The following is a 16343-nucleotide window of genomic DNA, read 5'->3' as shown; positions in this document are numbered from 1 at the left end:
AGACGGTGAATTCGTGACGGAAAGTTTAAAATATAATATTTATTTAGTGAACTCCATGCTGGTCAGGTATTCGTCATGAAGAAAAGAACATCATGGTTGGCCGCTGCTTTTTTTATTTATCCTGTAGGTATTAGTGTACATGTTAACCCCTTCAGAGAGGTGCCCGGGGTGCGAGAAGCTGCTTCGCTTCCTACACTAGCGTTGCCGAAAAATCACTACTATTAAACTACATTTTGGTACAAAAGTATCGTAGAATACAAAACTATCGATAGCTAGTTGTAATCGTCAGCAGAATTAGTATCAATACTATCGCAACTATCGATACCCTCGACATAACTTTTACTCAACTATCGATACTGGACTATCGATACTGGACTATCGATACTGGACTATTGATACTGGACTATCGATTGGCAATGGTATCCCACACTGATTGGAATAGCCAATCCAGGGAAATGCTTATAAACGTGGGATTCTTCTTTAAGACGATGGGCTAGCAACCTGTCACTATTAGGATCTCAATTTAATCATTAAGCCCTGCAGCCAAACGTGGGCGTCCAGTCTTTCCGAACTGCTGGCTCTGATTCCCCCGTAAGGGATTTAAACGTGATTACGTATGTATGTTGCATTCTCAATTTTGGAGCCAGCTCAAACGGTGTGTGTTTAATTTTGTTTAAAAAGTCCATGTTGGGTGTATAACAGGGTACTTTATTATTACTCGTATCAACAAAATAACCGTCACATTTTTTCGGTATAATTGAACAAACAAATACGAACGAAGTCGTGAGCATCATCTAGTTAAAATAATAAACATTGTAAAATATAAACAACTACATAAACAACCAAATACATATTAAAACAACATTATAGTTTTAGGTTTTAATTTCAAAATTACATTTTATACATCTAAGTAGATTCGTTACAACTAAAACACAATTAATAATACTACGGAATTTCAATCATAAACTGGAAAATAATGGTACATTAAACTTTTTGCTTAAAAACTTACAACTTCTCATATAAAATCCAAATATACATATTATAACAACTCTCTTAACGAAAATAGGTAACAATTACTTACGACTTAATGTAATACTTTCCACACTAAACTTTTTTAGAAAATTTCCATTATATTGCAGTGGTGTTAAGAACAATTGCGAATAATGACATCTGAATTAAATAAGGTATAAAATACATTTATATTATATCTAATTATGAATGAAAAATATTAAAATTAAGGATAATAGATGGATTCGTCAGGGAAAAGTATTTAATTAACTCTCCGCTTAGTTATTCCATGGTTGACTGAAAGTCCGCCTTTGTATATTTTGTCTTAACAATTTATTGAACTTTCGTATTTACAATAAAGATATTACAAACAAACAAACAAGTATTGAGCTAGTAGTTTTGTGCGCACTCAAAATCGGTGAAATCAAATTAAATTTTCTTCATAAGGTTTAAACCTTATGAAGAAAATTGTTTGTTTACGAAGGTTTTTTGATATTTCTATTTGTCCTGCCGTCATATATAAAAAAAATACTATTACTGGACGGATTTTGATAAATTTGTGTTGCGTTGGCTATTACATGCTTAATTAATAGTGTGCCAGTGGTGCCAAGCATCAATAGATAAACTTTTTTATGCCCATATGTTCTGTTTTCTTTTGGTGCAATAAAGATTTTATATATCTATCTATTTTTTGCAATTAATGCAAAAACATGGTCTGACACAGAAAATGTTATTATGAAAACATGACATCATTATGTTGCAGTTATGTTAAATACTGAATGTACAATATGGTACGTTAATTTTTAACACTGGTCGTTGTTATGTTATGTAATTGTTTAAAATTACAAATTACGAGTGTAATGGTCAACATATTATTTTTACATAGACTTCAATTGAGCTATCCCAAGGGCAGAAATATTAATGTTAATATTAAAACTACATTATAAATAAGTAACATAACTAGTTAAAATACTTATAGGAGTCAAGTCTCGAGGAACAGGTCATGTTAAACCTTCTTCTGCCGTGGACATCATTAGGTGTCTGTCCGAAATTGAATTATTTTCGAACCAAAAAGATCTTTAGAAAATCGATTTCTCAATCCCATCATTAGGCGTTACGCATGATTGTCACATTACTCCTATAGGTTAGTGCGAGTTTTACTCAATCAAAACTATTTGAAGTGATTTATCATCGAATTATATTAATTTTTATAATCAGTGCCAACCAGTGGTAACAATAATGCAATGCGTTTGATCGGGTTAACCTCGCACGACCTTTGGTGTACCAAAGGATTGTATTTTTTAAGGAACAATATCATTAGGTTTATTTTAAGTTTCTTTCTTAATAGTATCGAGTAAATCTATGTTAGGTAAAATAATGACATCCGTTTTAAGATCCACATTTGGCTTGACGTCCGGATTGTATAATGTGATTGGATTCTTCTTAACTTCATCTTCTTTTCGATCTTCTGCTTCCAAGGCTTTCTTTCTTGCATTCCGTAGGTCGATCCTGTGTTGTACGTAGAATGTTCTAGGAAAGAAAATCTAAATTATTGTTTATACATACATAGTTTATGTATATTTATGTATTTTTTTTTCTTTTTTATGGAAAAAAAAATATTTTTTATATTTCTAGTGAGGAGACATGGCCTATTGGTCTTGGCCTGGGTCATTATGCTTCTGCATTTAAGGTGCGTTTTTAAAAAGCATTCCAGCGTACATATTAATTAACATGTCTATTTATTCCTACATAATTAAGGTGCATATCAAACTTTGTTATGACCTTCATTGACCAATAAGTTAAATTTCTCTATTGAATAAAATTCTAGTTGTCGAACCTTACCTCCAAAAATTATACAATAAACCTAAACAACTTATTAAAAAAAAGTTTTTATAATTTTTTCCATCCTAAAATTCCATCCATCTATCCTAAAATTTTTACTAGTCTTTTTGTCGCAATTTTTCAAGACGATTTGCCACAATTCCCGAGGAGTTCACGTAGCAAGCACATAACAATAGAACTTTTTACGGTTAAACTTGCCAACTACGGTTTTTCACGGCACTTGTTTACGGCGTTTTTACGGCTACAATAATACAGCTCGCCACAATTGACAATTGTTCTCAAACTATCCTACAGGACCAATAAGAAGCAGAGAGTTGGCTGTGATTTTTATTATGTACTTTGTTGGTTTTGAAAATATTTTATTGTTCATGAATTCTTTGTAATTTTATAGACTAAAATTCAGATATTAGCAACAATTTGTGCTCATTTTCTATGTTGCAATTTTACTGTACTATGTAAATAAAAAGAGTGCGCTTTCCAAGGCATGCGCCTGCGATAGATTACTACTAATAAAATACGAATGGTTCTTTTGTGAGTGATCCTAACTAATTCCAACTAATATTATAAAAATGCGAAAGTAAGTTCATTTGTTTGTTTGTTACCTCATCACGTTTATATAATTAAGAGTCTGGGGAAGGAAAAAGGGGAACTTTCATCCCGGTAAAAACTAAAGTTCCCTTCGGATTTGCGAAAAACCTATATTCTTTTATGGGTAAATTGATTGTGAGCTTGCATGAAGAGAGTTATGAATGTGGACTTGGCGAAGGAAGTATGTAGAGATCGTGGCAAGTGGAAAGACAAGTGTAGTCTCTGCCTTCCCCTCCGGGAAAAAAGCGTGATTTAATGTTTTGCCTACCCCTCGCCGTGATATAATGTTTATGTTATGTTTATGTGATGCTAAATTCGTCTGATTTTATAACTAAGAGGCGTTTAATTTGTTACTTTTTGTAGGTAGGTAGTGCTAATTTCGTAGTTTAATGGTAATGATTTTCACTTCGCTTTACTGAAAACAACAACTTGCATCCGACGACTCCCCGCAGACTTCTCCAGGATATACTTACATCAGTATAATGAAAGCTGGTATGAGAAGTGCCGCACTGGTAAGGAAGACCGCTCCTGGTAGGACGTGAAGGGTCTTCATGTAAAGCAAGGAGTAGAGGGGGTGGAACATCAGGGCCGCCAAGGTCTCCGTCAGGGAGAACAGGGAATTCATTTTTGCTGAAAATAAATAAATAAATTTATACAGGACAAATTACACTGATTGAGTTAGCTTCGAAGTAAGTTAGATACTTGTGTTACGAGATACTAACTCAACGATACCGTATTTTAGAATAAATACTTATATAGATTAACATCTAAGACCCAGGCCAATCAGAAAATGTTCTGTTCTCATTATGCCCTGGCCGGGATTCGAACCCGGGACTTCCGGTGACACAGACAAGCGTACTGCCGCTGCGCCACAGAGGCCGTCAATCAATAATTTAATTAAACTTATTTTTTGGGTCTTTGCTCCCATACTACTAGACTTCTAGGTCCTTAGGATTAAATAACATAAAAACCAGTAAATGTGTTTCTGAATTTACATTAACAGACAAATGTACAAATCTTCACATTTTATTGTAATAATGTATAAATGTGTAATAATTTATAATGAACATTACAAGAAAATTACATATCTGCAAGTTTTGAAACTCGACACACACGCCATGCTTTTTTATAAATCCTCACTTTCGTTCCATTTTTTTCTGTAAATTATTTAAGAGAAAAAAAAATCTCTTTTAAATTTACTTTACAAAATATCAGAGAATATCTGAAAATATTTTTTTGACTATTGCCTACATGATCTCTTCTTCATGTGTCCTCACAATCAGTAACCTTTTCCTTATAATATAGAGGAAGAAGGTTATATACATATATTATTGAAGTAATTTAAATATGAACCCACCCGTCTCTTGTTTGTCAACCTGCTTAGTGACGATAGATCGCAGGGAGGTAAATATGGTTCCGTTTAGAATTTCAACAACAGGTACTGCAAAAAAAAGAAAATAAAATTTAACTGCATTTATATATATCTTGCAACAATAGGCACTGAAAAAAAAAATTAACTGAATTTATTTCTGGCCAACAGTAAAAAGAAAAAATTGAAAGATGAGAGAATTGTGTTGTATATAATTTTTTCCGATTCCATTTTTAAGCATTTTTAAGTTCAGTGGCGGAATCCGACAAGTGATTAAGTTTTAAAATTCATTGAATTTTTTACATTTGAAAACCAAATTTTAACAGTTAGGTACATTTAAATATTTTAAGATAAGTTAGCAAAAATTTAATAATGACGAGCCCTAAATGTTACACGTGCCGTGGAAAGTAAAGTTTTTATTAAATTATGAAAAATAATGCTCGTATTATTGTAACGAACAGGATACTTGTTCTTTTATCTGTTTTCCTTTAACTTTTCTCGTCGAAACAAAAAAACATGAGTTGTTCTAGATACGCTTTGGTTATTATTTTTGTTATATGGTTCAACGTACCGGCGGAGTATATCTTTCTTAGGATGTCGTAGGAGGCGACTAAAATGGGAAGCATCAAGAACTTGTGTAGGTACTAAACTTATTAGATGTGGGCGTTTGATATGAAATGTCAGTTGGATGATCTTTGTTCATTATTAGAGCGTTGGCGGTTGAACGGTTAAACAGCCCGAATAAAAAAAGGGAAACACGCATTTGAACCCTGACATATAAATGCAAAGTCAAAATTTCTGTGTCTAGAGATTTGAAATTTTCCATTTAGTTTCCTTTTTTTCTCTAAGGATTGTCAGAGAGTTTTTTTTTTAATTTCCAGTGATAAGAAAACTTTACGGAATTTTTCATTTGGCCATAACTTTTTAATAAATATTTTATCAAATATAATCTTTATATAAAAGACACCATCATGCCATTTCTCACCTAAATACATTTCTAGGTCTGTTCGTACAAATGCTGTCCATATTGATCCACCGAACTTGCTGACGACAGAAATGAGACAAAGCAGGGAGTCATCCATTTGTAGCCTTTTACTGAGGACAGTGATCCCGAACATGGCACCTGAAAATAATAATAATTACATGCTGAAGATAATCTGGATCTAAAACCAAAGACATTGAGGACCGGACAACATACATACATATGGTCACGTCTATATCCATTGCGGGGTAGACAGAGCCAACAGTCTTGAAAAGACTGAATGGCCACGTTCAGCTATTTGGCTTAATGTTAGAATTGATATTCAAATAGTGATAGGTTGCTAGCCCATCGTCTAAAAGAGAATCCCAAATTTGTAAGTCTATCCCTTAGTCTCCTTTTATGACATTCATGGGAAAGAGATGGAGTGGTCCTATTCTTTTTTTATTGGTGCTGGGAACCACACGGCACACAGGACCGGACAAAGTGGAAATAAATCTAGAAAAGCGGACCTTATTCTCCAAAGTATAGCGGCGGAGAGTGAGATGAGAGAGGAAACATATTATAAAATAAGTCTTCTTCTTTATCCTGGCGTCAGTCCCTGTCAAATCATCATCTCCCTGGTGAAGACACTGGGCCTTTTTATCGACAGTAAACTGCTTCGATAATGTAGCTCCTATATGATCTTTTTTAGTTAAAAGACTTTCCATGAAGAGTCCTGGTCCCGTCATTTCATGTTTTTTTTTTTCATTATTGTGTATATTATATTTCTTTCAATGTCGAGAAATCAGTCAGAGTCTACATAAATTTCCAGTTTCACTTACCGAACGAATGCAGTATGATGGAGTAGCTTGTATAGAGACTGTACTTCACCATGTCCCAGCTCAGCGTGTTTCTCACGAAAAGATAGAATATGGTGTGTTCCGCTGAAATTTGAAAGGAATTATGTGGAAACGAATATTTTTTTAATATTTTTTTAAGAATGAATGAATGAAAACAATAAATCTATATGCTCGAAATAAGTTTCGAATCAACAGTCTAAAATGAACTATACTTTATGCTTAGAGTTAAACTTAACTGACTGCGTCCTAGGGCTTTGCTCCCGTGGGAATTTCGGGGAACAAGGAAAAAAAATTAAATTTATTTTGGTACATGGTAGAATGTTATACCCGTGTACCAAACACGTGCCAGATTTCATTAAAATCTGTTTAAAAGATTTTGCCTAGAAACATTGACAAACATACATCCTTACACATTTGGATTGCATTAGTATAAGTTTCAATAGTTGAATTATGTTTGATATGACTCTTTCATCGATTTTAAAACTTGCTAATGTTCCAATAATAACGTATTTGTAAATTTGTTTTTGCCTAATATACAAACCTGACACATATTTATGTTTACGTTTTCTGTAGAAGACGTTTTGACCAATAATCAGATAAGCGATATAATTATAAATAATATTATCTAGTTTGTTCCTTATTGTTTATTATCGTTTTATCAGAATATCGTCTATACATTCAATGTCGTTGCAAGGATAGGTGTTTAAGTACCTCTTAGTTATTGAGTTATGAAAAGTAAATTAAAGTAGATGTCTGCCATCTGTCTGTAGTCTGTCAATCTTATATTTATCTGTTTGTTTGTATACTCATTACATATACATAATTGTCTTTAAAATCATCAAAGAGTCATTGGATTTAAAATCTGTTTTTTAACTGTAAAATGCGTTTGCGACTTAGCCTTTGCGATTTTGGGGCTTTGAGAACTCACCATATCTTTATCTAGCAGTTAATACTTGAAAACTACTTACACATAGACGGTCCATAAACGATGAATACGGTGAACAGGGTGAGAATGATCTTCAAGCGTCTTCTAGAAGGACGCTTCTTGTACGCAACTGCTACAGTTTCTATCACGTGGTTTGCGTGGAAGAAAGACAAGTCCTTACAGTCCGGCCTTTCGATCTGAAAATAAAAAAAATACTTGTTTGAATTATCGCAATTCGGCATGTATTTGTGTGCGTCGTGGTTCCCAGCACTAATACAAAAAAAATAGCACCACTCCATCTCTATCCCTTGGATGTCGTAAAAGGCGACTAAGAGATAAGCTTATTAACTTGGGATTCTTTTTTTGCAACCTATCACTATTTGAATCTAAATCTATCATAAAGCCAAACAGTTCAAGGTGGTGTTTTCAAGACTGTTTGTCTACCCCGAGAGGGATATAGACATGAGTATACGCATTTATGAGTAACTGTTCCCGCGACTTTGTGCGCTTATCGAAGCAATAGTGTTTGCGAGAAGCGTGTACAAGCACACAGAAATTCAAAAACCACGTGCATCTATTTGGCATATTACAAAGCCCATATCGATTTGGGTACAGATAGTAGCCGGTGAGACAACGATTTACCATCGGGTAAGTCAGGTTCTTACACGAAACGTCTCTCGTCTGACCTCCGAAAAACTTCCTGTTGCCATTAATTTTTTATTAATATGAATCAACGTCGTATTAATATGAATGAACTGTTGCCATTAACTTGAATGTGATGTTCTTCTTTGCGATATTTTAATTTAATGCAAGAGTATCGGTTAGCAGTAAAATTGGTCAAGGGATCCTTGAGATTAACAGATGAGTTAGGGTGAAAAGATTGAGGATAAAGTACGAACGAAAAGACGAGTATAATAAGTATGCAGGGATCGTAGCAAGTGGAAAGATAGTCTTTGCCTATTCTTCTGGGCAAGAGGCGTATTTATATTAGGCGGGTTTGTTTAATTATAGATATTTTATAGCACATTGTACACATAATTTTATATAATTATTTGTTTAAGTCTAACAACGTTAATTATTTCTATTGTGTCTGGCTAGGCGAATAATATGTATTAATCAGTGTGATAATATTATTTTATGTACAGTTATAAGCACTGATATTTTGAGCCATGTTTTTCACGGTTGTTTTTTAGCTCTAAGTACCTCTTTAAAGTTTATGAGGATAATTATTTCGAAGAAGAAACGCTTTTAAGTCACATCTACTTATACTACTCCCTATCTTTCCCACGGATGTGGTAAATTTCGACTTTGAAAATGGCTAATAACTTGGAATTCTTCTTATAGGCTATAGGTTAGATATCTGTCACTATTAAAACTTACATTCTATATTAAGCCAAACAGCTGAATGTTGCTTTTCAGTTCTTTTCGGGACTTTTAACTCTGTCGACACCGCAAGGGATATGGACGTGATTACATTATGTGCAAAGATTGAGAAAAAGACTATAGCGGTAGCAGCTCATAGTTCATAAAAATATTTATCGTTTTAATGTCGGCTAATCTTGTTATTGATAAATCGGAATCGTAAATTCGTATCCTAAATGGCAGTTATCTTTGACATAATTAGCACTAATCTATACAATACCTACTTGTTCTTTGACTTTTATAATATGCAAGTCTTTGTGACTTGCTAATTACTGAGAGTCCATTTGCGAACGGTTTTCTAAGCACACACACACACGCACACACACTTGCGATCATAACAAGTACCGTGTAAGTAGGAAGCTGTCAAAAGTTAAAAACAATGTATGTTTTAAAGAGTAAAGAAATTTTACATTGAAGTACTTATATGGAAAAATATTTGGGAAAACGTTATATATACGTTAAACGTGCTAGACGAACGTAATATAATTAAATTGTTTCTGTTGAAATGTCAGGTCAAGAGAATTGAATTCATGAGTGCTATACTTAACAAAAGTCGTGTGGAAAGAAAAAAAGATGAATGAATGTGGATAAATCAAAAGAAGTTTGCAGGGATCTGAAGGGGCTGAGGAAAGGATGTAGTATCTGCCTACCTCTTTGGGAATGAGGCGTAATCATATTATGTCTATGGATATATAAAAACTAATCGAGTTCGTTGAAAAAAAATTTTACAGTCAGAGTGAAAACTGTAAGTACTGAGTGTCAATGATAAGTACTTAAAAATATGAAAGTAAAAAGTGAATAAAGATAAAGATAACTCTTTTTATTTGGTATACTTATCCATACTTGTTCTTTAGTATTATTTCTGTTTTTTGTTTGTATCTAATAAAAAAGTACGGGCCTGATTATGACGAAATTTAGCACCGAGATAAAATAGAAATTGGGTATATTCGTGATTAATAAATTTAGTAGTGGAAAGCCATATGTGTCAAATACCAGGGCTTAGTTAAATAGCACAATCAAAATGCATAAATCCAAGGATTTTATTATTCCAAAATTTTGATTTCTAGAGCAATAAATAAACAATTTATTTATTTAATACTTTATTGCACATAAAAAATGTACAAAAGGCGGTTAATGCCGTTTCGCATAGATAGTCATATATATATATATATACACCAATTTCTGTGTCTTAAATTAGGTCAACTATCTCACTAACACCCATGGCTCTACCAACCATTCGGTTATACGACCTGAATCATGGGAGAAGTGCGCTGCTTTTGCGTCTGCTCTCTAACAGCACCCCCTTTCTCGTCTCCTTACAAATAAGGCCAACCAATCAATGGATTGTTTTGTCTTAATCTGTAGCATTTCACGCCTATTTGTGGTAAAGTTGAAGTGACACCATCTTCCGAGCGGTAAGTTCAGGTTGCAACCATACATCTCTGTAGAGGCGCGGGGTTTGCCTGAGAGCACGATTGTGGAGTGGGTATGTCAGGTTTGTACAAAGCAACTCCTGATTAACTTCGCAATCTTGCAGGAGAACTTAACCCAGCTTAGATAATGGTTACTTGCACATCCAGATGTCTGAATGTGTATTTACTCACGTTGTTTTGCGTACCTTAGAGTGTGAAAATCAAACAAATTAATACGTAATTCAGAAAAGTTATTGGTACTTGGCGTCGATAGAATTCGAATCAGCACCTTAGAACGGGATGCTTGTTTGAATCGGTTACCTAACGCCTCGACCAACGATGCTATCCGCCCGTAATTAGTGTATCCATAAGTGTCCGTTCTGCACATTTGTATAATTATTTCCGTAGTATTATATAACAAAAATGTACCAAAATTGGTCTCCGTTCGGTAAAAAATATGTACAAAACAAATTATTTCGAATTTCTGTTGGCTTATTATGTAGAATTACTATAAATTGCGAGTTTATTACACATAAAAATGGCGATAACTATGTTATGATCGCAAAAATCGTAGCATTTACACTTAATAGTTTGATAGGCAATAAGACCATAATTGACGACACGTGTTCTAACCTACGTAGACCTCAGGTCTTACATGAAAAGATGAGAGTAACTGTACTAAAAATAAATAAATGACAAGTTTCACACATGAAACAGCAAAATTTCAACCAGCAATATTTGCCGAATCCAACACACATATGTCAGTTATTTTTTCCATGAAATTTCGTTCGTCTTTTTTCTGAGCCCTGTGTGAAGCCAATCGTTTCATGAAGCTGTTTGCATTGTGAAAAAATGCCTCGCGAAAATAACTGTGCAACCAATAGTTAAAATGAAAAAACCTAATTAATTTTGTGAGTGAATGTTTAATGACATGCTTCGTTACCTTTAATCGGTTGAAACGTGCGATACTTATTGAAAACTCGGGGCAAAAACGAAATGTGGCTAATTTTAGATTTTTATAAGAATGCATTGGAAGGTAAAACATGATTTGTCTTGTATCTGATATATTTAAACGAGCAATTCTTGTATATATCAGGATCTCGAAAACGGCTCCAACGATTTTCATGAAAGTTACAGATGCTTTTCGGCTCAAGGAATCGATTTATCAGGTCAGGTCCTAGGTTCGAGAAAAGCTCGGTTCCCAAGATATATAAACATTTTAAAACCGCGTTTTAAGAAATTATATCAGCGCCATCTCTGGAATACCGAGCAAAGCTCGGTCAACCGGGTACTTACTTTTAATTTAAGAAAGCATTTGAATGCTAACCAATTAATCTCTTACGGTGTGAGAAAACGTCATAAGATTAAGGCTGAATGTGTAACCATGATTTAATCATCTAGCTTCTTTTAAAAATTTAATTAAAAAAATATATCAAAATATACATATGTATAGTTTTTTTACTTTTAAAGTAGGTATATCTTTAAAAGGATGATTGTATATATATGGATGTATTCAAGGCAAGATAACTTGTTAGTCGTAATACAATGTCGACTAGTTCATGGCTCAGCTGTTGTTAGGTTAAAGATCAACTCTATGTTCCGAATGGTTCCGAACTTGGAAAGGAAAAACGGAAAGTTATTTGACGATATTGTCTGTTACTTTTTTCTATTTTTTGAGCTTTATTTTTGATAAAATATAACCTGTATAGCAGGCTTGCATTATATACTTGGGAACACAATTTATGTAGATTTTTGAATGTCATCAATAATGTGCTGTGTGGTGCCCGGCACCAATAGAAAAACAAATAGGACCACTCCGACACCGAATAAGATGTCCTCAAAGTCGACTAAGGGATAGGATTATTACCTTGAGATTCTTCTTTTAGGCTATCTCATAGCAATCTGTCACTAAATTAATCACAATTCTATCGTTAAGCTAAACAGCTGAACGGGGCCTATCAGTTTTTTCAAGGCTGTTGGCTCTGTCTACCCCGCAAGGGATATAGAAGTGATTATATGTTTGTTTGAATAATTTTTGGTTGCTATGATAACCTGGCTACTCAGGTAGGTATTCAGTTTTGTTTAGATAAAGTTAATTTTTAGACTCTAGTTTTAAAGTTTAAAAACAAAAAAAATAATTATGTGTTATTTTTAATGTATTATTAATTTAAATAAAAATCCCCAATAAACATTTACGTAAGTAATTAAAGATCTTTAAACCTCACCTTAGCGTATGACCCACAAAGCAAAGTTCAATGAGCTGATTATTCTATGCACGATAAATTTTGCGTAAATCAATATGCAACTTAACATAATAAGTAATGCACCAAAAATATTTCTTTATTCATTGGCAAAGATGATTCCCCGTGTGGATCTCGGCAATTTAGAAGAAGACCTCTTCATATCTTTTATATTGAAATCGTAAAAGATGACTTAGGGATTAACTAAAAAACTTGGGGTTCTTGTAGACGATGGGCTAGCAACCCGTCACTTTTACAATTTCAATTCCATAATTTTAGCCATACCGCTGAACGCGGCCTTTCATTCTATTCAAGACTGTTGGCTGTGTCTTCCCTGCAAGGGATAAAGACGTGACCATATGTTTGTATGTATATTCATTGATATCTTATACAGGTTAAGTTAATATTTTTTAAATTTTCCACATACATAGTTCTCTCAGAGTATTGAGAAAGACTAAGGGAATCTTTAAAAGAAAAAAGTACTTTTCCATAACTTTTTAAATATGAACAAAATTATAGGCAATGACTGGATATACCTATAATAACTTGGCAAATCAATTAATATAAATATATAGAAATAACACATAGATGAGTTTCTACGACGTTAACAATAGAAAATAGGTTGTTGACTTCAAATTGTAGATATGTGTTAGATATTATATGTACATGCGACGAAATTGCTTTGACATACATATATAAAGGCACTTCTACATCACTAGCGGGGTAGATCGAGTTAACAGTCTTGAAAAATCTGAGAGGCCACGTTCAGCTGTATAGCTTTATGATAGAATTGAGATTTAAATAGTGAAAGGTTGCTAGCCTATTGCTTACGGAAAGAAACCCAAAACGTGACTATACATATGTATGTATGTATGTGTTTATTCCTTGTGCCAGAGCCAACAGTATGGATGACTCGATCACCACGTTCAGCGGGATGGCTTAATATCAAAACATACATACATACATACATATGGTCACATCTATATCCCTTGTGGGGTAGACAGAGTCAACAGTCTTGAAAAGACTGATAGGCCACAGTCAGCTATTTGGCTTAATGATAGAATTGAGATTCAAATAGTGACAGGTTGCTAGCCCATCGCCTAAAAAAAGAATCCCGAGTTTGTAAGCCTATCTTTAAGTCGCCATTTACGACATCCATGAGAAAGAGATGTAGTGGTCTGCTGGTGCCGGGAACCACACGGCACTATCAAAATTGAAATTCAGATAGGGCCGTTGTGCGTGTAATTGGGTTTTTTTTTACTTAATCAAAAATTAATACTTGTACCTATGTTATATACTTAAAAGTACATATTGAAATATGTTACTAGAAGCTACTATTTTCCCAAATTCCTCTATTATAATTGTAATCAATTTCCAATAATTATTATTTATGTTGTTGACTATACCAGACATGTATATAAAACTGCTTTATATCTTTGATTCAATTATTACTATAGAATAGAATAAATATTTGCACAACTGTAGAGGTATTGTAGTTGGATTATTGGGTCCAGGAGACTAGATAAAGCAGTTTAGGGCGCGTTCAGATGGAAACAGTACCAAGAAAAGATTACAATGAAAGGATTTACTAGAAAATATGTCAAGAAAATCCTTTATATCTTACATATAATCCTTTTTACGTTAGCAAGAATATAAAATGTGTAGGAATCTATACGATAGAATATTTAAAACATGTGTCCGTTATTTTTGACATCCATGACAAAGAGATGGAGTGGTCCTGTTATTTTCTATATTGGTGCCGGGAACCACACGGCACAGTGGAATTAATCGTTTACTAATAATTTTATTTCAATAATATCATACTCCATGCTCGAGACTATAGCATGCCACGCAAATTACAGACATGCCTACGAATCCAACATAATTGTATACATGTGACCTTATTTATAAATTCCGCGTGACATAACAAACATATACAGAGATGAAAAAAAAAAACTGTTTTGGCAAAGGAGAACAAAATTGTTCAATTCTACAATACTACGAATTTATCATAAATGTTTCTTACTTATACGAGTAAGTTAATTTTCATTAAAAATTTACATTAATTTATAAATAAGTGAGTTGTATCGTCAGTCCTTTTATATATTGACTGCCTTTTAACCTAATTACAGTGGTCCTGTTAGTTTATGAGACACCTCCCGTTCACCACTCAAAGGCGATGTGGCACAGGTATCTTCTGGACCCACTGTACTAGTGAATCATAAATGGAAATCGTAGTTACTTACCGGCGGGAGTCCTTTCTTTTTCAAAAACTGGTCCGGTTCATCGAGGCGTGTCAATCCATAAATAGCAACTACAACGAACATGACGGACGTCATAGAAAATATTCCGTAATATCCCATCCTCTGCACTAAGATTCCACCCACACCAATCCCTATAGGAAGGCCGGCAGTCATACAGAAATTGACCAGACCCACTCTGAAGGTCCTGGATTCTTCATCGGTTATGTCGCTGATGTAGCTAAAGACACCAAGAAACATCGTCACCCAACCGCCAGTGATGGCGGGGAATATAGTCTCTAAGAACACAGTAACTTCCACGGGGATTTCATAGAAGAAGTACACGTTTATCAAATTGCTTATCGATGTAACTATTTCGCCCATTATCGGAAGCATAATGACAATCTTTCTCTTCCCAGTCCGGTCGCTCCAAGCACCCAGAAACATTATTATTATACATGGTATAGCCGTGTGAATAACGCTCTTCCAGATGTCTATCGACGATATCAGTTTCTGTACTTCCTTTTCGTATTCTGAATAGTTGCTGTTTGTTGTTTTCTGAATTATCGTATCGCAAATCTCACTCGAAAAATTTAGGTTCACTCTACATGCTTTATCCAAATTTAGATTGACCATAGCAAACCTCGATATAACACTGGGGATAATCAGTCCAGCCAACAGAGGTTCCACAGTTATGTTGTCTCTCACAAACCTCAGCTTCTCCTTGAACGTTTTTGTAGTCTTGATTATTTCCGTCACATTTTTATTAAGAGGATTTTCATCAGCTTCTATTTCCTTGCGCTTCTCGTCTGCCATCTTATCCGGTCGCTCGGGAATTGCTCGTGCTATTGTTTCAACTACACTGTCATTGTTTTTGTTCTCAACACCACTCAACCAAGATCGGCTGCCACTGTTGCAATGTGTAATTTTACATAATGACACCAATGAGCGAGACACACAATTGCTTCAGTATTTACTCGTTCGATATATTTGTTTGATATCAATTAAGCGCAGATAATGATAAACGTAGAATTATGTAGATAAAGGTCTATTGTCGCGTTCTGCGACTCTTTCCACGCGATCGAATAGTGGAATGTTTGTAAATAATTTACATTTTCGTTGACTTTGGCTTACATTCACCATTGAACGGCTCGGCTACTGGTTTTTATCTGTTTAAAAAGAAACGCAAACAGATTATTATCATAGCTTTTTAAGAATTGCTTTGTAGATTTCAGTTTCTTTCGTAGTAATTCCGAATTTGCCCTTCTTTGTGTGTAATAAAACAAACGCGTGATTACATGATAGGAAATATATTGTTTTGTGAGTGAATTTTATAAGTAAATCTTTTAAGAAGACAATAAAATTGCCTTTACAAAATTATTCTCAAAGTTGACGCTTTAGAATATTGCTTGAAAGGATAAATGTCATATTTTTACTATAACACCAATTTTTTTCTCATAATAAATATTTTTTAAC

General features: G+C 34.0%; 1 protein-coding gene across 1 annotated transcript; it reads right to left on the bottom strand.

Moving 5' to 3' along the window:
- Positions 1-864: 864 nt before the first annotated feature.
- Positions 865-15999, bottom strand: LOC106130242 (proton-coupled folate transporter). The gene is made up of 7 exons (XM_013329047.2): positions 14874-15999; positions 7597-7750; positions 6611-6712; positions 5793-5930; positions 4796-4879; positions 3912-4068; positions 865-2538 (listed from the first exon to the last, which is right to left on the bottom strand). The coding sequence occupies exons 1-7, from the start codon at positions 15681-15683 to the stop codon at positions 2337-2339; spliced, it is 1647 nt and encodes a 548-aa protein (XP_013184501.2). The 5' UTR covers positions 15684-15999; the 3' UTR covers positions 865-2336.
- Positions 16000-16343: the final 344 nt, after the last annotated feature.

The sequence above is a fragment of the Amyelois transitella genome, chromosome 7 (genome assembly GCF_032362555.1).
Source record: "Amyelois transitella isolate CPQ chromosome 7, ilAmyTran1.1, whole genome shotgun sequence".
Lineage (NCBI taxonomy): Eukaryota > Metazoa > Arthropoda > Insecta > Lepidoptera > Pyralidae > Amyelois > Amyelois transitella.
Note: the sequence above shows the minus strand (reverse complement) of the source record. Positions and strands in the feature narration are given on the sequence as shown.